The 23,554-nt window shown below is 45.6% G+C and overlaps 1 protein-coding gene across 2 annotated transcripts in view; it reads right to left on the reverse strand.

The window, feature by feature from the left end:
- Positions 1 to 23,554, reverse strand: part of MRP (Multidrug-Resistance like Protein 1) — a 62,464-nt gene that overhangs the window by 35,573 nt on the left and 3,337 nt on the right. For both annotated transcript variants that reach the window (XR_013308437.1, XM_077636921.1), the window contains exons 2-10: positions 17,215 to 17,391; positions 16,026 to 16,154; positions 15,357 to 15,527; positions 14,467 to 14,598; positions 10,060 to 10,265; positions 7,683 to 7,955; positions 5,955 to 6,129; positions 4,641 to 4,895; positions 2,698 to 2,901 (exon numbers count right to left, since the gene is read on the reverse strand). Coding sequence is in view for 1 of the 2 variants with exons in the window: in XM_077636921.1 (XP_077493047.1) it covers positions 2,698 to 2,901; positions 4,641 to 4,895; positions 5,955 to 6,129; positions 7,683 to 7,955; positions 10,060 to 10,265; positions 14,467 to 14,598; positions 15,357 to 15,527; positions 16,026 to 16,154; positions 17,215 to 17,391 (1,722 nt within the window). In the remaining variant the exon portion in view is untranslated. The remainder of the gene's footprint in view (positions 1 to 2,697; positions 2,902 to 4,640; positions 4,896 to 5,954; positions 6,130 to 7,682; positions 7,956 to 10,059; positions 10,266 to 14,466; positions 14,599 to 15,356; positions 15,528 to 16,025; positions 16,155 to 17,214; positions 17,392 to 23,554) is intronic.

Below are 23,554 nucleotides of genomic sequence, written 5' to 3' on the forward strand. Positions count from 1 at the left end.
GGAAGGAAAGGTTTCGCTGCGTGCAAGATCGCTGCCTGTGACTGCCGAATGCATCCACGTGAATACAGTAGAGATTGCGCGTGCCTCTAGACTCACGAGGGCGCAATTCAAAGGCTCGCCATCCTGGGTGCAGCGGTTCATGAAGAGGAAGGGCTTTGCTCTAGGGCGCCTTACTTGCGTGTGCCAGAAACAAACACACAGGTTGATGGGTGCGCGATATTGTTAAAAAATATGCCGGGTGGACATACGAGCAGCGTTTAAATGAAAATAAATACTGTCACCATTGTGCAACCTGTTGAGTCGCATTTGTTTCAAGGTAAGGGTGTCTTTTGGTACTTTTTCCGTTGAAAAAAATTTTTTTCATTTTTAGAATTGCTTAGTTAGGGGGTCGACCTATACAGTCGAAACCCGCGATAGCGAAATCTCGAGAATACGAAATTCTCGCCGCAACGAAAAATTTCCGAGATCCCGGCAAATGCCCATAGGGGCCAATGTATTTCGTATCTCTCGGTAACGAAACATTTTTGTACCGCAATCCCACGATAACGAAATTTGCTGCAGCGTCGGTCCGCATACTGTCTCCCATATTATGAATAACAGCGTCAAAAAAGCACTCAAATTGAGCAAACTGCAATAGCGCGCTTGCGTGGCTACAGCGAGAGCATTGGCGCCTGGCAACCTTGCAGCCGGAACAACTTTAAAAACTTTAGCCACCTTGAGCCGGTGCTAGCCACCATACCGGCGCAGCGCGTGTCCTCTGTGATCGGTTCCGCGTGGTTGTTTATCTCGGAGGCTATGTTCAGGGAAGGCAGCCTCGCAGCGACACCATCAGGGGGCGACACTAGATCATCAGCGCTGCACTTTTAGGCCTGCGAGCGGTGCACATGTGTTCGTTGTGTGTGGTGGCGGTGTGTATGAGCAGCAGTCCGCACGTTTGCGTTTGAGATGTCTCCGCCAGCCAAAAAACGTGTGCGAAACTGACGACACCGAGGACCAAGGTCCACAACATAGAGAGACGGTAAACCCGAACCCGAGGAATGTGTTGGACGCCTTTGACACGATCCGGTCGTTCTTAGGCGCACACGACGACGACGTGGCAATGGATCACTTCTTGCAGTGTGAGAATAGAACCATGAAGTTGCTGCAAGGCAAGGCTCGGCAAACTAAGCTGACCGACTTTTGGCAATAAATTTTCTTTTTGCGGGCTGTTTTCTATCTTTTCTGTCTCATTTTCGCGGCAACGAAATTCTCGCGAAAGCGAATTTTTTTGCTGTCCCCGGCGATTTCGTTATTGCGGGTTTCGACTGTATTCCGGTCCGACCTATAGTCCGGTTTTTACGGTATATTTCACCGCGCGACATGTACACGCACGACGAGCGGCGACCGCTTTCACGAGCTCGGCCTGGCTACGCTGCCCTTGGCATGTCGCCGATGAACGCACGGGTTGGGATAAAGTCTGAAGGGAAAGTGAACATGCCGCTGCGGGAACTGCACTGCACCCGCAGTACCATGGGCCCGGAACGAGAACGCGAAGATGGTGAAACAATAAGAACCAAGAAACGACCGAAGCAAGCGCTCCGTCGGGGTTGCCCTTCACCATTAGGCCTAGAGACGAACAAAAATCGGCATCATATCCGGCGATATGCACTCTGCGGTGGCTTGCGTATAAGGAGGATTCTTGCCTGTCATCGAAACACCAGTTGTTTATGGTTTTACAATAGAAGAGTCGAGTTGCGGTGCATTTTGCAGCGGGTACGCTGACCTTGCTCTGAAATGCTACCACCGTTTCCTCCCGCACTCGCCGTCTCCGTGAGGCCGTGCGCCTCCCATGCGCTTCGTTGCTACCTCTTTCTGTATTCAGGACGAAAGACTCAGTGCAGATGAGTTCCGTGAACTCAGAATACAGTTCAAGTTCGTGCAGCGAAAGACATTCAAGAACAGTACGAATTCAAAACCACGTGGGCGCAATGTGCCGACTTGCACAGAATTTCAGCATCGCATGTTAAGAGGCTCCCATTAAGCTTGAATTTCATTTTGTTTGATCAAGTTTTCAATCTCTCCTGCAGTTTGAATTAATGAGGTTCCACTGTACACGCTATGTGGCAGTTTGGGTATTGGCAGCGAGTGCGAAAGGTCCGAAAAATCGAAGTGGTCAGTTGCAGTGCGTCCGAAGTTTCAGGCGCTCTTATACATTGGCTCTATGGGCCATGTCGCAGTGCTGCCTGAATAACCAAGCATGTCCGAAAAATCAGGCGCCCAAGTTTTGGTCGCCGACTGTAGTAGTACTACAAGAATATTTCTGCCATAAAAGGTGCCACTCATGCCAAACGCAGCTAATTAGATGAAAAAAGCCCTTAATACAATAATTAACAGACCAAACAGCTGACTAACTTGTGATGTAAATGTTATGAGTCCCTTTATGCCATTCAAAAACCAAAAGGGGCTGCACTTGGCCACACTTAACATTAAATTCCCTTGGCTCCAAAATGTGCAATGTTTCAACAAATTCCTCGTTTACAAGCACTACTTGCGTTGAATGACCATCTCCCTTCTTCGTGCTAGTCTTTTTCACTGCGTTCAGCGGCGGAAACACCAGAATGAAGTCCGCACACAAAATCTGGCCACAATCTTCAGTGGCCCCAACCCTTTTCCGAACCTACACAGCTGAAAGCCAGGGCCAAGTTCGCAGCAGCTCACCAGGAAGGGGGCGCAGGTCCAGAGGAAGGAGAGCACGCCCGACACGTAGGCCATCCGGCGCAGGTTGCGCACCTCGCGGCCGCGGATGTGCTGCACGTGCTCCTGGAACGAGGGCTCCCAAGCGTACAGCTTCAGCACCTTCATTCCACCCAGGATCTCGTTCATCAGCTTGATGCGTTCATCCTTGTGCTTCATTTGGCGCGTCTGCGCGGTGGAATAAACAGTAAAAATCACTCGCAATGTATCGGCGATTCATTGCTCATTTACCGTAAAAACCGGAATATAGGTCGAACTGTTTTTCAAAAAACCATGGTGAAAAGTCGACCCCCGTCTTATATACCGGTCATCGGCGGAAAAACTACGGAAGTCTTGCAACAATGGGTGGCTGAAGTCAACAGCCTCCATCACCATCGCCATCAGCAGCAGTGCCGCCATTTTGCGTTTCAGTAGATGCAAAGCGGAAGCTAACGGCAATTTACCGTCGCCTTCAAGAAAAACACGAGTATGAGGAAGCTCACGGGAACCTGGCGGCACAGCGCGAATTTGGAGTATCCGAAAAGAGCATTCAGTACTGGCGGAGGCAGAAGCTGCGTATTACAACTTGCAGCAACCAGAAGAAAACATCATTTCGTGGGCGGACCGTAGTGTATCGAGAATAGGAAGGAAACGTTGCACTGCGAGCAAGATCGTTGCCTGTGACTGCCAAATGCATCCGCGTGAAAGCGGCAGAGATCGCGCGCGCCTCTAGACTCACGAGGGCGCAATTCAAAGGCTCGCCATCCTGGTTGCGGCGATTCATGAAGAGGAGGGCTTTGCTCTACGGCGCCGTACTTGCCTGTGCCAGAAACAAACAAGCGGGCCGATTGGTGCGCAATATTGTTGAAAAATTTGCCGGGTGTACATACAAGCAGCATTTAAATGAAATTAAATACTGTCACCATTGTGCAACCTCTCGAGTCGCATTTGTTTCAAAGTAAGGATGTCTTTCGGTACTTTTCCCATTGAAAAAGATTTTTCATTTTTAGAATTGGTTAGTTAGGGGATCGACCTATATTCCGGTCCGACCTATAGTCCGGTTTTTACGGTACTCGCCATTAATCTGCAATTCACTGGCCATTCATTATCGATTTCTCAAACGACTTTCCGCAACCGCGTCCCCAGTGGCCACCTCATTGGTCCTGTTCGAAAGCTGCCGCTCTTCCAGACTTCTTGGTACTACTCACTATTGTGAAATACTCCCTCTCAGAATGTCCCCATTCTGCAGTTTTAACGGCTGGCGCATGCACCTCAAATGTGAAAAATTGAAAATCGGACTTCAAATGTGGCTTTCCCAGTTTTGTAATTTTTGCCTTCATGACTAGCCTTACCGAAGTTTTCGTTAAGTTTTTATGGAGCAATGTCAATTAATCTTATACCGTTGAATCCAGAAAGACCTAATCTGTGGAGCTATGCTATTTTTTTCAAGGCCGAGTCAAACATATCAAATTTTGTGAAAAATAATGTCACCTAATTATAGTTCATAATTACGATGCTTCAACAAAATTGAATGTTTTGGATAATAATACACCACAATAACAATACAAATAGCTTGCTCCACACAAATGGCTTGCTCCACATGGCAGGCTATTGGTTACAGCTTCATTTCAATCGGAACCACAAAATATTGAGAGAAAATTTCTTAGGGGTCATCAAGAAACTATCTACTTAGGCTTCAGATGGGAAAGAATTGAGATATACTGAAACGAATTATATTTTTGACAACAGGTGGAAGAAATACATATAAAAAACTGATTTCATTACCATATCTCAAATAATAAAAATTTTTAGTTTAAGACTCGGGTCTCCCCTTAACAGAGCTAGGATACTGAAGCGAAGAAGGGCAATGTAGACTGCCTTATTAAAATGTCACTGCAAATTCTGCGCCCAAAGTAGCCTGGTCAAACCTGCAGCTTCTTGGAGTAGGCGGCCAGGAACCCGTTGATGGGCACCATGAGCACCATGATGCCGACACCCGAGAGCACGGCGACACCCAACCGCTGCCAGAGGAAGTAGAGTGCCAGCGCAATCTGGTAGGGCGCCGACCAAAGCATGTTGAGGAACACCATGAGCTCCATGAAGCGCTGCGCGTCGTTCGACATCAGGTTGACAATCTCGCCCGTCGTCGACTCCTTCTTGGCCGCATTGGACAGCACCAGGCTCTGCACCCGAGACGTGAAAAGAGCAGCGCTTGAAGTAAACGATCAGGGGGGAAATTTTTTTAAGTGCAGAAAAAAAAAACAGCCAGCGTGACAATGCGGCAGTTTCTAAAAAATAATTTTAAAAAAGAAGCCAACAGGAATTGGCACAAGGATGAGAGAGTGAAAATATGACTCTACAGGATGGCACAGCCCGAGCAACTAGCTCGGAAAAGGTGTGCGAGGTGCATCAAGCCACACTTTACGGAGCATAGAAAAAGATAGCTTAGACTTGAGAAAGAGTCTCAAGAACTAGACTCACATGAGCAGTAGCTTATGACTTGCAAGGAGTTGCTTAGACTAGCATGGACTTGCTGCAACTTGCAGACCAGACTAACACAAACTCAAAGGGGCTCTAATAAAGTTGCGGTATGCCTGGGATGTTAAAGCACCCTGCTTCAGGAATAGTGTCCAGCAAGGATTTTTTAAGTGCGCTTTGTAGAAGCTGAGTTATCTGTTGTCAAATTTTGAATTTCAGCGTCTTTGCGCCTTTCCCTCTCCTCTTGTCACTTTTTGCACGCTGGAAGGTCGGCGCTCCGCCAACAGCCCCACCTCCAGAGGCGGAGCTTCCTGAACTGCTGTAGCTATGCAGCTTATTGGCCGCGGCCATGGTAGCTGCCTGACATCTGAAAGAATCTAACCAATAGCCTTCTCTCAACTTGTATACGCAGGTGCGAGCGACTGAGGAGGGTGCAGCATGAAAATGTCGCCGGGGAGGGCTCGCCGGCTTTCACGTGTGATTGTGGGCTCTCTGCTGCGTGTAGAAATGTACTATTTGGCTCAGGTGTTCATGACAACATAATGCAGAGACTGAGATAGCTGATGTGCTCTCCTGGGAAGGTGTTTCAGAGCCCCTTTAAGGCTTGAAAGAAAACTTGGCTGTACAAGTAACCTCAATTGAAGACACTCAAGGTTTGTACACAAGTCCCTATATAAGCTTTGAGAAAGATTTATGAGTGAGCCCCCCAGCAACCACTGCCCACAAACCTCACCAGGGGGGGGGGGTGCCACCCGTATTCTCACCTTGCGGTAGATGGCAGAGATGAGGGAGGTACGGATGCGCATGCCAACAATGTACATGCGGTGGAAGTACCGCGACAGCACCAACGACTGGACCGATGCCGTGACGAACATCAGCACCGCGTAGAACACCCCCTTCCAGGCAGGCTCGCCCGAGCCCACAAAACCAATCATCACACTGCAATCAAGGAGAGAGCAGGACGGGGAAAAAAGGGTGCGCACATTCGCTGAGAGACTAAGCTAAATCCATGGTGCTAAAATGTTGACCACAGAGGGTGATACACAGAGAGGCACTAACGGCACAGAGATCACACTGGAGCTGCAACACTTGGTTTCAGAAAATAGGCTCTATAACAAAGAATGCAGATGGCTAAGTTGCCCTTACACCATCAAAATCAAATCAAGCTTGTGCCTGTCAGCATTGTACCAAAGCAGCCAACTGACCAGTCGGTCCAGAAAGAGTACTAGCTGACCATACTTTTACCAAACTTTGACTAACAAAGTATACTACAGGTCCACGATAAAATAAAATACAACAAATTTACTGCACCATCGGCATTTATGCATAGGTTTCATTAATGTAAAACCATGAAAACAAGCCTTGTGTTCTCAGCACACAACAGAGCCGTATTAATTTTTACAATACTAAAAAGGCATTAAGTACGCAACTATGTACCTAGCGGAGAGTGTGCTAAATCTAGTAGCAGTGATTTTTTTCACTTCAGGCAAATTTAGCACCCCTCGCATTACGTGATGATGATAATGGACTTTTATGACGCAAGGGCATCTGCGGCCAAACAGCACCGTGGCACAAGGTATTTTCTCCAATTCAAGGTGAGCTGAAGGACCCATTTCACAAGGATTTCACCCTAAATAAGCTGAGCACCAGATCAGGGGAAAGCTTGTACCCATTGTATCAATGGTAGGTACCTGGCGGTACCGGGGATCGGACCCCATACCTCCCGCACAAGAGGCAGATGCTCACACCACTCGGCCACTGCTGCGGTGCAATTTCCTTGCATTACAAACAGAGCACATTATTTTACGTGATCAGGACCAGACAAAACGGGCAACGCCTCGCCATGTCTTAAGTGGCGTTGCGACAAGGCACCGTTGCGACTAAAAACAAAAAAAAGAACAGTGATGCGGTGTGAACAGGACTGTGGTGGCAGTGGTTGAGCAGAAGTTAAGAGTGAATAAAAGGTGTTTGCAATAGCCAACCAAATGTGTTTGCAGTTTTTGAAGCATTAGATATAAGTACACAGGGCATTCCCTTTACGACCGCTAAATAATTTATAGTTTAATTTCTTCTCTCATGCTGTTTCGGCTTGAACTACCGAACGATGGCTATGACGCGTAAAGTGTGTTTAGGTCACAAGAGGCATGAAAAAAACTGCAATATAATCACTGATATGTAGTTTTCATTCAGTAAATCAGCAGGCCAGCCTCCAAGAACTGGAATGACAACGAACGACTTATAAGTGCTTGCACTGCAGTTTTTTTTCATGCTTTCATGGCTTAAACATCTCTAACACGTCACAGCCACCGTTCAGTTGATGAAACCGAAACAGCATCAAGTAGAAATTCAATTATAAATTATTTAGCAGTTGTAAGCAAATACCACATGTTGATCCACGTATTCGACTCCCTTATTCATCAATACAGAGAAGAAAACATGGACGCACACGCGTGCACACACAAGGGGGGAAGGGGGGGGCAAAGAACACGCACCTAAGCAGTTGGGGCGACACAAACTGCAGGGTGTCATGCACCAGCTTCAGGAGGCTGCCCACGACGAACATCGGCCCATACGTCTGAATCAGGGCCTTGACAATGCTCAGTCGCATGCGCCGCTCTCCGCCACCCGGCAGTGACGCCGAGCTACCCATCTTCTTGCCGTGCGAGCCGGGCTCCGAGAACTTCACCTCTCCGCCGTCATGGTTGGCGTGGTTGTGGTACGTGGCTGCCACGTCGCCCCCTGGCGCCGATGGTGAATGCGCACTCCTGCACAGCGTAGCAAGAGCCAATAAGTAGAAGCATAAGTACAGTCACCCACACACTTGTCTAAACGCTCGAACGGCACGCTCTGTTATGCATTTATGAAAATCGCTGCTGTCCTGTGGGCCCAATACAGCTTTTAAGGACGTGAGGTGGTAAACATGATCCATGGGAATGTGCATGCGCGATAAGGTTGGGTTTCAAGCCCTAGGCCCATTGTAGATGACACAAGTGTACTTTGATGGTGCGGCATTCGAGCGCTCTTGACAGGTGTGTGGGTGACTGTACAAGCCATACGCTCAACATAAGTGTAACATACTGTTGACGACAATCGGCTACTCACAGCTAGTATACCGAACTGGAGCTTTTCAAGGCTAACAGCTCACGTAACCAAGTTAACCACTCTAGACCACTTGTCTTGCTCAACCTTACCCCAACCACACTTCGCCTATCCGAGCCATGCTCAGCTCAACCTAACCAATCCAATGTGACATGAAACCAAAGCTAGCTCAGCCAACTCCTTAAGTATGAATTCAAATCAATACATTCCGCTTTGGTTGCCGAAATGCTACCAAGAGAAATATGAATAAACTGCTTTACTGCCCCTCACCACAAAAGCTGCAATGATCGAAATATCCCAATCTAATGTAACCTAACCCAACCCACTCCTCCCCAGACCCATGAATATAAACCGAACAAGACCACCCCCATCATAACTAACAAAGCTCAGGGAACTATCAAGGCCCATTTCATCATGGTGAAATGCGTTACTTTTTTACGGACAGAAAAGAAGCGAAGACACAACACAACAGCCCATTTTCATGCTTGATCATTTAGGAAAAGCAAGAAAAAGGCAGTAATAAATAAATAATAATTTTAAAATTCTATAATTTACTTAGACAAAATTATGTCATAATCTTATACAGTAAAAGCTCGTTAATTCAAACTCGGTTAATTCGAACTGACAGCTGGGTCCCGGCACAGCCGTGTGTATTTCAATGGGGGAAAACTCTCGATAATTCGAACAAGTCGGCATCCACTACGGTTAATTCGAACTAGGAGCCACTGGCTGACGCCGCTCCTCGTAGATAGAAGTTGATCCATAGTGAGTAAAACACGCGCCAAATTTACCAGAGATGTAAAACAACAGAAAAGAAAAAAAGCCAAGTGCACGAGGCTCACGGAGCCCGTGTTCCGGTGCATGCCATATAACGTTTTTGCTGCCGGAGCACTTGCCCGCGCTTCTGATGCTTCGGCGTGAGCCATTCCAAGTTTTCGTTGTGCCGCGGTCGTTGGGTCGCAATCACTTGGTGTAAACAATGTAGTATGGCGGTTCGGGCGATGATGGCTTTTGTTGGTGCCGCGAGCGCGAGCTACATCGTCAGCAGCGTGGAAACATTGGAGCCCTTGAGTGACGCTGATATAATTGAGGCTGCATGCTTCCAGCAGACCTCCTAGGGCTCATGTGCGGTGAGAAGAGCCGACAGTGATGAGTCTGACTGCAGCAACGAGGCTATGCCACCGCCAAGTGCACGTGAAGTAGCTTCGGCGCTCGATGCTGTGCCACGCCACTTATCAATCAGCGAGAGCTCCGACATTGCACAGGAGCTTTGGGCAAGCTGCAGATAATGCTGGTGGAGTCTCGGCAAAAGAAACGCAAGCAAATGCACTTCGCTGATTGCTTTTAATTTTGACAACCCTTCCCCAAAAATAAACATGTTTTGGAGCATAAATAGTGTCATATATTCCTGCACTAAAGCTTGCTGCTCATGCGAATGCATTCCAGTGCTTGTTTCTGGTGCATAACTGGCCGATCAATTTATTTCATTTGCCATTAGGACCAGATGCATTTAATTCTCAGAATATGCCCGCCACAAACATGTAGTAGTGCCTAGCTCACGATAACGAGCCTAGACGCGACTGCTTCAGGTTCTGCCCGCGCAACGGGGTGCTATAACCGATCATTCTAGCACCCATTCGATAATTCGAACTTCGCTTAATTCGAACTATTGTCCGGTCCCCTTCGAGTTGGAATTAAAGAGCTTTTACTGTATTTCTTTTCATAACATACAGAAGGAGGCGAGCAACAAGGGAGAGAGTGAAGGCCCACCTGTCCTTGAGGAGCTGTGCAGCGGCCAGCTGCTTCTGCCAATGGCGGTCGAATATAGGGACCACCTGGTCGGTGCGGTCCTTGAAGTTGAGCGCCCACAGGTCGGACGTCTCGAGGGGCCGTCGCCAGCCCTGGTAGGCGAGCGAGTCGAACCACGAGAACAGCAGCTGGGACAGGAAGGACGCCCCGCTCTCTGGGCACTCCTTCTGCAAGGGGGGAAGTCGGCATTCGACGGTCGCAGATGCAGTCAGAATATGGTGAAAATTATAGAGCGGCCCCACAGGCCAAGAAATTGAAGGTTGTGATTGTAAAGTCTGGTGGGTTCTGATAACCTTTACGTTAGGTTACGCTTTAAAAGTTAATGACATCCTCTACTCCGTTTCATACATAGTAGGAAACGCTGTCAAAGCTAGCGCATCTGTTCACGCAGGCTAAGTCCGCGACCAAAACGTAGTTCCCCATACAACCACAGTGATCACTGATATATTTCGTTGCGGAAAATCTCAAGTACTGTGAACGGCAACCTCCTGCACTTCGTTTTACCTTTTTGCCATGTCTTTGTCCTGCAACTCACCGAGACTTATAGAAGTAAGAATGACATATGTGGCGTTATTATATGTGGCTCGTAGGGCGAATCGCTCTTACTCCATCCGCATCCAAAAAGTAGTCCACACTCGGTGAACACTATAGTCAGAGGGCCCGAACACTGAGCGCCTCACAATTTTGACCGTGATTTTCAGTGTTCGCCCTTCGTTTTATAGCGCTCTTTGTTTTCGTCCAAACACTCACTGAGGATTCGAGAAGAACAAATGATACACGGTGGAGTAATATGGTTTCGCGGATGGACTACATCTGCAGCCTCCACAGTGTTGCCTGCTATGTATGAAACAGAGTACGTATAGTGCAAATAAAGAAAAAAAAAGCATGGACAGGGCATGTAATGCGAAGGGAACGTAACCGGTGGCCCCTTAGGGTGATTGATTCGATTCCAAGAGAGGGCAAGTGTAGCAGGAGGCGTTAGGGGTCAGGTTGGCGGATGAGACTAGGAAGTTTGTAGGGATGAAGCTGCCGTAGCTGGCACAGGACAGGGTTGATAGGACGGATATGGGAGAGGCTTTTGTCCTGCAGTGAAAGCATTAGGCTGATGATGATGATGTGGGTTACATTTCATGGTCATTATTATATTAATTATCCAAATACCTGAGAGGCTCTAAGAGGCTATAAGGCTGGGACACGATAAGAGGAAGCGGCGAAGTTAAAGGTATCAATAGAAGCATTAATTACAATGTTAGAAATTAAGCAACAAGAACACACATCAAAACATCATGATTTAATTCACTTCTAAACTTGGTGGGGTGACCAACAATCCTCTGTTTGAAATTAAATTACCCGTATTATACAGTGCCATCGAACAAATTAGAGATATGCAGATTATTGCCGTCACTTTTAGATGGAAGGGCAAGTCCGGAATTTTTTGTCTTGACAGGCATCTTTTTTTTCTTTTTTTTTAGAGTCAGATGGCATCATGCTTCGTTTCTATTCAAAAGTGTTCTTGCCAAAACTGTCCATACACAACAGCCAGTTTCCACTGGTTCTGAGATCGACTAGGAAAATATTCATCACAAAGCTCCGTATCAGTCAAAATATGCCACTAAAAACCATCCTGCATACAGTCTGAGTGCAAACTAGCTGGCAGTTCTGACATGCTAGACACCGGCACTTGTCCCCATTAATAATGTAGCTGTTGGTACCATGGTGTGAGCTAAACCCATGATGAGCAGACAGACTAGTAAGTGTATTTTGACTTGCAAAGATGTCATTCACTCCAATAAGCATCTTGTTAAAGCCCAGGCATCGTTGCAATTAAGAGTTCTCAATAAATTTTATTAGAGTTTGGTAAGTAATGATGACGGTATTGTGATTCATGTAAATGAAAGACTGGCATACAATATACCACAGAGCATGAATCTGTACTATATATATTCTATTGCACTGTTCCCACTTGGGAAGCATTTGTGCAGGTAAAGAGGAGTGCCTCTTGTGTTCAAAGCTGCTGACAGCAAGCCAAAGAAGCTTCTAGGCTTAACTCATCATCATCAACGTCAGCCTAACCACGTCCATTGCAGGACAAAGGCCTCTTCCATATTCTACTAATAACCTTATCGTGTGCCAGCCAAGGCCACCTTACCTGCCCCCCCCCACATCCAAGCTTCTTAATCTCATTTTCCCACCCATCTTTTTGCTGCGCCCTGCAATGCTTGCCTTCTCTTGGAATATATTTAGTTACCCTTGACGTCTATTGGTCACCTTGCCTTCGCATTACATGCCCTGCCCAAGCCCACCATTTCTTTTTCTTGATTTTAACTGGGAAGTCATAAATCCATGTTTGCTTCCTGATGCACTCTGCCCTTTTCACGTCTATCTAACGTTGCGCCTATTATTTTCCTTCCCATAGCTCACTGCATTGTCCTCAGTTTAAGTGAACCTTTTTCGTTAGCCTCCATGTTTCTGCCCTGTAGGTGAGTACCGGTAAGATACCGCTGTTGTATACTTTTCTCCTAAGGGATATTGGTAAACTGCGTGAAAAGTGAATTTTTTTTCTTATGGCGCAAGGCCTGCGGTCAAGGAGCGCCATGGCACAAGGTATTTTTCGTTTGTTCAAGGTGGGGTCGTAGACCCATTTCCCAAGCATTTCACCTGATTAAACCGAGCACCAGGACAGGGGAAGCTTGTATCCGTAGTATCACCGGTGGGTACCCAGCAGCACCGGAGATCGAACCCCGCACCTCTCGCGAGCGAGACTGATGCTCAAACCATCGCTGGGGTTATATTGGTAAACTGCCATTCATGATCCGAGAGTACCTGCTAAAGGTACTTCACCCCATTCTTATTCGTGTAGTTATTTTACTCTCGTCATCCGAACCTGCGGTCACCACCTGCTTTAAGCAGACTTATTTAAGCTACCTAGATTTTTCTCAACTCTGTTGCCCTCACAGCTGGGAGGTATTCTAAAAAATTAAAAAATAAAAAACAAAATAAACTCCAACCTGAGCCTGAAATAGCATGAAATAGAATGAACAGCACACTTTCTCAAAAGGCTGTCATTGAACATTCAAGGAAGAAAAAAAAAAACCCCAAATCCTTACCCTCCACTGCAACAGCAACAACAAAATCAAGAATTATCTTTCACCTCCACAAAGTGAAACCAGTCGTGAAACTTTAAGCATGCATGAGATTAGACAGTAGGAACGCTATGGTGTCTCGTCACCTCTTTTAGAACACCACTTCACGTGTAACAAATCCTTACCTTAAGCTGTGCCAGTGAACAAAAAGGTAGATTAGATTTCCGAAGCGACAGACAACTACCAGTATCGATACACTCCCACAAATTCAGCCATAATTACCATTGTTTTTTTTTTTTTCAGTTTTCTCAATTATAAGGCTCATCTACATCACTGCCCTCCATCTTTTCTTTATTACACAGTTCCAATGACTTGGCAGATTTTTGTCGCTCGTCATGGGTAAATGAATGATAAAAAGAGGAATCGGAATATAAAAGTCAATAAACAAATTTTAATGTACTTCAGCCTTTCGCTAAACAAGAAAAATTATAATGTTGTTGTATTAACTACAGCCAACCCCTAACATGCAGCAATTAAAGAGCCTACTGAATAGTCAGACCGATGACACTGACCACACTCTTTGCGTGCTAAAAACCGAGTGCTCATGGTGACAGCACCTGTCAACCAACCGCACAAAATGCATGGACATGACCGTTTACATTTAAACGTGAATCACTAAGCTCAGAAACAAGTAAAGTGTGTGTTCCGGCTGGTATGACAAGATCCTATTTCACTTTAACCCAAAAGTAAGGCAACCTTCAGTCAAAGTTACATACCACTTGGCATAAATACTTCGAACAAAAACTTCACCTCACCTTCTTGGCAGTTTATCACAGTGAAACTCTGGCCGAGGGAAACATTTTTCCTTGTTGCAACATGTGGCCTCTTGTCATTCCTACCTATTTCCCCATTATGAGCTGCATTTTGTATACCTGTCCTTTATTTTCCTACTTTTATAAGCCATATTGCTTATAAGCCTTATTCTAGTGCCTTCTTCCTTTATTACCCAAACCCTCCTGACACTTGCTTCCCCAGAGGAATGCTCAGAATTACCATTAGGGAAAATAAAAAAAATTATTTTCCACTGAGACCTACACTGAGAATGTGCCTGCGCTAACTAGTACAAGTTACCATCCCTGCTGCGCTGCTCATGCACAGCGATTGCTGAAGAGCGACAACCTAGCTCGCAGTGACTATTTGTAACAAACAAAACAAACAAGCAAGCAAACAAACAGACAAACAAACAAACAAGCACGTAGGTCAACCAGAGCAGCCTGAAACTTGCCTCCTCGGGCGGCAATACGTGCTGCCTGTAGATGGGCCTAGAATCGGCGAAGCAGTTCAGCAGGAACTGGATTACCACCAGAGGGTAGTAGGCCATGAAGGCCCCGAAGAACAGCGGCTCCCCTATGCGCTCCTGCACAGACAGAGTCCCAGTGGGGGGCGGTGAAATTACAGGAAGTAAAGTGTACCACAATACAAAACCCTTTCAAGAAATATCAAACTTGCTTCACTCTATGCAGTGGCAGTCAAGCTGCATGTGGGCAATGAAGTCTGTCATAATTATTAATTTCAACCACCTGGAATCAAGCTCACAGCTACATGGCCAACAGCCAGATGCCATAGCCACTCGTGGAAGATGTGTATGGTGCTTTTCAATTTATTTTCACAACAATTTGGGGAAAATGTTGAGTCGCTGTTTCGGTCGCTATTACTCCACGTAGCATATAAATATATACGTGATGTACTATCAGCATCAGATGAAAAGTGAACAGGAAAATTGAAACATGAAAGCAAAAACAAAAACATTAGCCGCTGGTGAGGAAATGCAGGCAGGATCCGAAGACACTTCCAAAGGGCAGTCTTTACACAGTCGAGGCAACAATCAAGCGCTCTAGTATTCATCTTTACTCAAATACGATCATCTCGTACTGTCTTATTCGTGTTTCACTGGATGCTGGCTGTAGGTTATACTCGTAGCAAGAAAGATGCATGCCGAAGCATATGTGATGCACATGTGTCGTATATGCAACAAAACGTGACGTGACGGTGTACTCCTCGAGTGGCTCGGTCCTTGGAATTTTATTGGCTGGCTTCCTGGTGTCACCATAAAAGCCAGCAAGCTGCACGCACATCTGTTTAGTCTTGTGAGGTACGCACTGTGCAGAGACCCACCTCTTTGACATAGTCGGGCGCATCGTCGTCGGGCGGCGCAAGGGCATGCCGGAGGTGTGACCGGTACGCCACGATGCCGCACCCCGCGAGCAGGAACCAGAAGAAGAAGAGCACTGCTGATGACTGGCTGCCCCGCTTGCGGCCCGCCAGGAGGAGCAGGCCTGCCAGCAACTGCACACCCCGGTACCAAGCCCAATCAAACCGTCTGTACTGGTCAGTGCACCACAGTATACCAATTGATATGTGACAGAACTGGTGAGTAGGTGACAGTACTTATTAACTAGCACCATTGCAGCAAACAGATCAGTGCGCCAGACCCACCGTTAGCTGTACAAACTGAAGTGTTGGCTTGGGCAGCCAACCAACCAACCAACAAGGTGGACGGAACGAACCGGTGCCAACGATGGACCATCTGCACTGGTATCGTATCACTTTAGCACCATCGCCTGTTCCAAGTGTGGCCACTCCCAAGATCTCATGGCCCTTGCCCAAATTAAATGACATCCCATAGCAAGGCCGCGTGACTTCACTATATGATGACATTATTGCACCGCGCTCGAGTCTACATCTCTGTCTGTATCAATCAGCACAATGCAGAGACAGAAATCCAAAGACACTCAGTCCGTAAAAGAATGCAACAGGCATAGAGGGTAAGAGGGGGCAACTCACAAATGTTGCCAGCTTGATGAAGGGCGTGTAGAAGTAGACGGAGGGCAAGGCGATGCCTTCCGAGAGGGCCGCATGGCCCGCATAGCTGAACTCAACCAGGGAGATCAGAAAGAGCACGAAGGTGATGGCCTGGGGTTGGAGAGAGGGCAGCGATAGGTCAGTGGCATGTGCTTCTCGCATGGTTATCAGCAATGACTTGCTTTCATGTGCTTCTCGCATGGTTATCAGCAATGACTTGCTTATTGTTCAACGCAATACTAAAAACACTTTATCAAAACCAGCAACATTATTTCCAGATGCGACAAGAAATTTTATGTCGAGCTAATTGTTTTTTAAACTAAAAAGGAAGAAAACTCTCTTCAAAGTCAATGCATAAAGCCTACATCCCGCATTTAAAACATCATCCTAATGTCGAACTGTTTAACCACACTTACTCCAACCAACAACAGCAAAACATGCATATATAAGTTACCCATGACTCAGCAAGGTGCGCTTGGCATCTCTGCCGAAACTGCGTGTCACTGCTAAAGCTACTGCTGGTATCTCTCTTTGTCAATGGCATTGACAGGCATGTACCAGAAAACTGCAGCTGGTCGCATGGCGCCACCTGGTGCTAAAAATGCAACAAGGTTAGTAGCTTAACGCCATCTGTTATCATGCAAAGAAAGTTATCTTGTCACAACTGATGTCACCACTAAAATCTTAGTTGAGGTTCTGCAGTTGCATCGCACACATTTGCGGAATGTCAAGAGGCACTATCTGGCACTGAACAAGGTGGTAAGTATATTGCTCAACCATAACCCTTATCAAGCAGACATTAGCACTGTCAAATCTAAGGTCACTGGTAATCCCCCCAACCACAATCAACCAAACACTCCACGGTGAACAGTTTGATGTGTCAAGAGTTTATTTAGCCAGCAGCAAGTTCTATGCCACCATTAAAAACTCGCGTGACTAGAACCACGCTTTGAACAAGTGAGTGTACCACAACTGCGACTGAGCTTTAAAGTGTTGCAAGAAAATTTCACTCCGGTTTCAATCAATTTGTTTACCAAAGATGTAAAGCGCTGCCTCTAATCCTTTCAAGCTCAATTCCAACTCTCAGCAAAGCCTCTACACAACCGCACTGAAGTAGCACTACTTGCTGCCTTTTCCACAAGAACAGAGATTCGGGAGTGCATTTACAAACCAGCTTGGCAAGGTTGAGCGCCGTCCAAGGAATCAGGCGGTTTGTGCTCTTGAGCAAGAGGAAGGTCTCGAACGGCGCTGTGAGCCATAGGAACCCACAGGGAACCCACACGAGGACCGTGTCTTGGAAGCAGATGCTCAAGTCTGGGTCTGTCGTGTTCCATGTCTGGTTGTAGTCCTGCGAAAAATTGGTTCAGGGGATAGGTTAATGTGGAAAGGACCACACGCTTCAAGCCAGGGGAGTGTGTTTCAGATGCCCGCAGTGCACCATGACAGCCCTGGTAAGTTTAAGTCCCAACAAAAAAGCGATTCTGAAAAGTTAGTGCCATTCAGGTGTAGTGCCACCTTGCCCGGCAAGCTGCTCTTCATCCTGGCACAGCTGTGCTCAATGATAGCTGCAAAAGGGGAATTAGGACAAACGGCACCAGCGTCATAATATGTTGTAGCTGAAAACTTCCGGGTTCACTACACAAACGCTATGTTGCCCTGACAAGCCTGAGGAAAACATGAGCCAGAGAGTAAGCTAGCACTCTTGACAATGAGCCACCCGTGGTCATACGGTGCATGTTGCTTCAACCAATAAAGAACAGCACATAAAACAAAAGAAAAAATGTGCAAGGGTTTGCATTTAACATTGAAAAAATACTCAGCTATGTGGGCTAGAGAATGACGAAGCGGAAAAAGCTGGCTATGAACATACCAGTCTTTGGGTGAAGTAATTTGCTGCATGTAATCTTTACCTGGGGTTAGAATTTACGAACTTAAGCAAGCAAACCAATTATAAAACTGTGTTGCATAAAAGTATCGCTCGTCTTGTTATGTAAGAGAAGCTTTGGAAATGGACGCTGATGCCCACCAAGCATACATCTGATTAAATACATAAAGAAGAGTTATACATAACATAAACATAAGTTCCTGAAAGCGTTTAAGTCGATGGTTATTTTTTATCTCTGCGTCTGTCTCAGAATGAACTCCACTCTGCAATTCAGGTACCCTTATCCTATGGCCACTTTCTAGCTTCATTTGTTCATTATGCCTTCAACATTACTGTCAAGTAGTTGCTCACTACATGATCTCATAATGAAACCGCCTACCATTACTCAAGTAGCCCAAAGTAAAATTTGCCACTAACCTCAACAACCACATGTCTCACATCAGCTCAGATATGCCATACTGCTGTGTTCATATCGCAAGTGGAAAACGTCCTTAAAGGGCTATAAATACCTCATTTTAGTTGCGTGCTTTCTTCTTTCAAATGTTGCATTAGACATTAGAATATGTGGAGCACTGCGTGGTATTTGCCTATGACCACTAAATAATTTATAATTTAGTGGTCACCAACCGAATAATGCCTGTGATGTGTAGCTAGTGTTTAGGCCACACGATACCCAATATGAAAGCTTTGTGGCCGGCTTGCCACAAAGCAGGCTTCAGATAACGGTGAATGCGGGAGATGGCCACCGTAAGTGCCAGCGCACTAATAAGAGAAAGTCATAATGCCTACTCCAGAACTACAAACATGGCAACTGCGTATCACAATAGGACAATGGACACATAACAGCTTCTGAGCAAGCAAAAACATTTATCCCATAATTGATGCGTCATTATCAGTCCTCTTCCAAAACTTTCATTAGGAAACATGCAGACTTCAGCATAAATGCCCTGGTGTGCAAAGCATGTACACTACAACAGCACATTCTTGGATAGGCTTATCTGAAAATTCGTTAACACCGGCTTATCATGATTCATGAACGCCTGATTACTACGTCACCCCCCCACAAGAGTACTGCGCAACCGAGCTACACTAAGGCTAATTGTAACCGCCACTCGAAGGCAGCAAACAATGCAAGGACACACTGCTGAAGGGAACCGGCACAAAGGGAACATCGCACACATTGTTATACACAAAGATGCCAAACCTACTGTACGAGACAAAACAGGTCTCCCGGCTAATCTCAAATGCACTCTCTCCTGATCTCGTTTGCTTCTACTTCTGTGTGCACACCAAACACTGTTTAAACAATGAAAGCTCCTTGTTAGGCAAACGGCACGTTCGCTATGTCCTTGTGCTGACTGCTTTTGCTTTTTGGCTTAGTGTTTGCTTTGCTTAATCGAAGACTAAGCCAAGCTCTCTTTGTGCCTCTGGCAAGTGGCCAACATTCCAACCTCACTTACGCAAATGCTTGCAATGGTTTTCTGACCTTACAGAGTCAAGTTTTCTTATATTTACCTTAATAATTATCAATAATTATAAAATTATCAATTATCAATGTGCAAATTTGAAACCAAAGATACCACAGTCACACTGCTTTCTACCCTGATCAAACTCAATGCAGATCCAGTGTTGCTAGACCGTTAGTTCAATCTTGAACGAGCCCAATTTTGCTTGATGACCTGTTCCTGAAACATGACTGATGTGTTTGATTCAGGTCAAGAACTGCTACCCTCATGCACAGAAAACCAAGCGCAAACTAAGAACGGAACGTATGGAAGCATATTTTATAAAAGTGAGAAAATTTCGAAAATGGCTTTTATTTTCTTCAGTGGGGCTTGGTTCTCAAAAATTTGGTAACACTCCCAACACCATCAACCTGCCTTGGTAGCAATGACTAATATTTTTTTTGCTTATACTGTGCATACATACATCACTTTCTGTTTTCTAAAGATGGTATTTCTTCACATTTTTGTGCTTCCTAAACTGGACATCGAATATGCATGCAGATACAAATTGGGTGCCTGGGCATAGTAGTCAAGCTGTAGCGAAACAGCTTTCTACCCATGTAACCACTACAAAATTGTGTTTACACCCGGAAAAATAAAAAACAGAACTGAACTCCCGTTCACGAGCTGGTAGTTTGCTGTTTTGCGTGCATTTGCAATGGAACCTGCTATAGGTGTACGACAGCCACGAAGTTTTTTATCAGAAGTGTTCTCATTCACATTTTACTTAAGAAACTGATTACTTTGCCTCCACTTCTACAACTATGTGTGCATACACTGTTATTTTGTGAGTAGCAGTTCAACTGATTGATTAGCATCCATCTGTAACATGTAGCAGTGTTGCATGCACAGTGTGCATGAAACTTCCACCGCGTCCTTAAGTGCCCATGTGACAGCGCTTCAAGAGCTCTGGCTAGAGAGCTTTCTGGCCATTCCAAATGCAAGCATGGTCAAATAGGTTAGTAAACACTCTAGAAATAGACACTGGTAAATTTTGTAAAGGCCTTCAAGGCCATCTCAAGAGATCTTTTATGGTAGTGTGGCGCACCCCCTATGCATCCATCACACGCAGGAATCTCCCCATGGTGGGATGCAGTGGTCTTGCGGCCCACCAGTACGCCTGGTCGCCCAAGTCTACAATCACCGCCCACCACTTGAATAGGTTACAGATGGACCAGAGGCACCTAACTTAACAATGTACAATGTGCAGAACTGTCCTGCTTAGCATTTTGTTTTGCTTCCTACTTGTTTCTAGCTAGGCAATTAGTCATGATTGCCTTCCCTAGAGAATGAGGCAGCAAAGACAGCAAACGAGCTGCTTGTGCTTCCTGTGCGCTGTCCACAAAAACGAAACTATGCCGTCAGAGGCACCGCTGTATGAGATGCTGCGGTGCAGGTTGGCTCCGAGGCAGTTGTTTCTTTCATCCAATTTCTTCTTGTTCCCTGTGGCTCAGACGAGTTCCCCGATTCTGACAGACTAGAACTGTGTTGGATTAAAGCAGTAGCGAAGACCACAAGGAGCGCCGCAGCTTTGTTCCCTCCTTGCGACTATATAACTTTTCTATAGACAGATGCTCCAGCAGATGCGGACAGCCATCACACGGCATTCAAAACATTTTCCGCAAGCTGAACTATCGCGACCGACAATTGCAGAAGCCAAAAAAATGTCTCTGAAGTTTTACAGAAGTCAGCGAAAAGTAAAAAAAAAGGTGGGAGACACTTAAGTACGATTCTTTTCACGTGCTGGGATAGATATGAACTTGGGTTCAATCAACAGTTACAGCTTCACTTTTCAATGTGGCCGGCTACTATGTTTTCCAGCTCGTACGTATATTTTTTTTTCCCCTGAGTCTCGTGAAGAACGTAATAGCAGAGTTCCAATCTATTATCATTGTTTTAAATAAGAAATTGCGTTCTCCTCGCACAATTTTCCCGTTAGTAAAGCGCCTAGATTTCTGAACCAAACTTAACAACAAAAGGCGATCCCCCCCTCCAGGTCAAAAAGTCCACTTTTCAAGAATATCTGGGTGGAAAGAACTCTGGTCACATGGCAAATTTAATATCTGGCATACTGAAACCTTTCCTGTGCAATACCGCATAACAAAAAAATGCCATTTTTGAATGAAAGCCCCGAACAGAGGTACAGTGCTGCCTGAGACAAACTGCATGCATGACAAATGTTTTTCAGAACATGCGAAATATAGGTCTAAAGGTAGCAATAATTTTAAGCAAACTTAGAAACAGCCACAATCTTAAACAAAATGGTTTCGAGAAAAATGTCAATGAGCAGCAGGATTGCACAATTTTGTCAGAACAGCAAAATTTTTAACCATACTTCCATACCTGTTTCTACCATGAAGGTAAGAAGAAAAATGAGAGTACTTAAATGATTTTAGTATGTTCTAATGTGTAACAGTTTTATCAAAGAAAATAAATGGCCTTCAAGGCCATCTCAAGACATTTTTTATCATAGTGTGACGCACCACCTATGCATCCATCACACGCAGGAATCTCCCCATGGTGGGATGCAGTGGTCTTATCTTAAAATCTTAAACCTAACATAAAATCAAACAGGAAATGCAGCAATGCAGCAACAGAGGTACCGAAAATGACATAATTTCCACATCAACATACATACGAAAGATTATGCATGCCCCTTCCACAGAGAAGCTTCAGACCGTGCTAACTTTTCAGATGATAACATGTTATCAGTGTTCAGCAAAGTGTGATAAATGTTCATGCATGCATGATGACGCATGAACAGCATTAAATGACCACTCCAATGAACCAGTATTCGAGCGTGACAATAGACAGCAAACACGACAACTTGCAAACAATGCGAGACATTTCAATTGCATTGTATTCTGGCCTGAACTCGCTATCACGCCTGAGGAGAGCCTCTTGTGAACACTTGAAATGATAAGGGATAGACCTCCTCCTGTTCTTCAAACACAACCATTGTCAGTCAAGGCACTACTCCTAAGCATACCGACCATGCAATCTGGAGTGCTTTACAAGAGTGGACAGTTGGACGTGTTTGAGGATTTGGATTTTTGTTTGTTTTTTGTTCATTCATACAATTCTTTATACAGGCAGTTGTTTACTGCCAATACAGCCATTCTAACAGCTGACAGCCTTTCAAGGCTCAGATGAACTAGCAGCCCAGAAAGTCTGACCGAATGGTCACCTTTCAGCAGTGCGATTGTCCAAGTCTCACAAAGGGTCACCATGACCTGACAAGCGCAGCCAACTATGCTCTCTAAAGGCTCACATGGCTTTCTTAGAAAACTGGTCCTAACTGGCTCAACAAAAAGACTAACTTCTTCCAATGTTCCACAAGACATCTAGCTCTTTCTGGCACTCATGACAGCATTTAGCAGCCCGCCAACATGCCCAAGCAGCTGAGCCAACATATCTCATGCGGCTGTGAAAAAGTAATATATATATCTAACAGCTCATATACTCTTATCAAAAGGCCACTTCCTCGTGACAGCACCTCGATGCTTATCAAGCGCGGAGACTCATGACGAAAACCATCTGCTGCCGAACGTGTTTGGTGAAGTGCTTGCTTCACAACTGCTAGCAAACCACACCAAGACACTGATAACTTAAACAATCTTATCGCACACAATTACTGTCTCACAATTTCCTACGGGAGTTGTCTCTGCGACGAAAGACTCTGATTTCATGTTTGCAAAGGGAACCAAAGAGTGGATAACACTATATCTGAACTCTCTGAAAAGGTGGATGGATGACAGCAGATGGAAAAAACTTCAGCAAAACTTAGTAGCCACTACTTGAACCTGTGAAACAAATGGCAACCATGACACAGAGGTGGTCCAGACAAGGTGAAAGCAAGCACTCATATTCAGAGCTTGCAAAGTTTTAACCCGTGCAATCTGTACAGGACCACAGATTGTCTACTCCTAAAAAGAAGTAGGTAGCCTATTCCCAATTACTACGAATAGCCATAGCAGGGTTTCAAGCTAATCAAGCAAGAACCAAATGACTATTGCACTGATGTGCTCCCACACAACCTGCACTCTAAGAGAAACCAGCTTTTGCCCTAGGTTCTAGCTAGAACCAGCCCCATATGAGTGCTAGCAATCCCGATGCACGAT

The sequence above is a fragment of the Amblyomma americanum genome, chromosome 9, assembly GCF_052857255.1.
Source record: "Amblyomma americanum isolate KBUSLIRL-KWMA chromosome 9, ASM5285725v1, whole genome shotgun sequence".
In the NCBI taxonomy this organism is placed as follows: domain Eukaryota; kingdom Metazoa; phylum Arthropoda; class Arachnida; order Ixodida; family Ixodidae; genus Amblyomma; species Amblyomma americanum.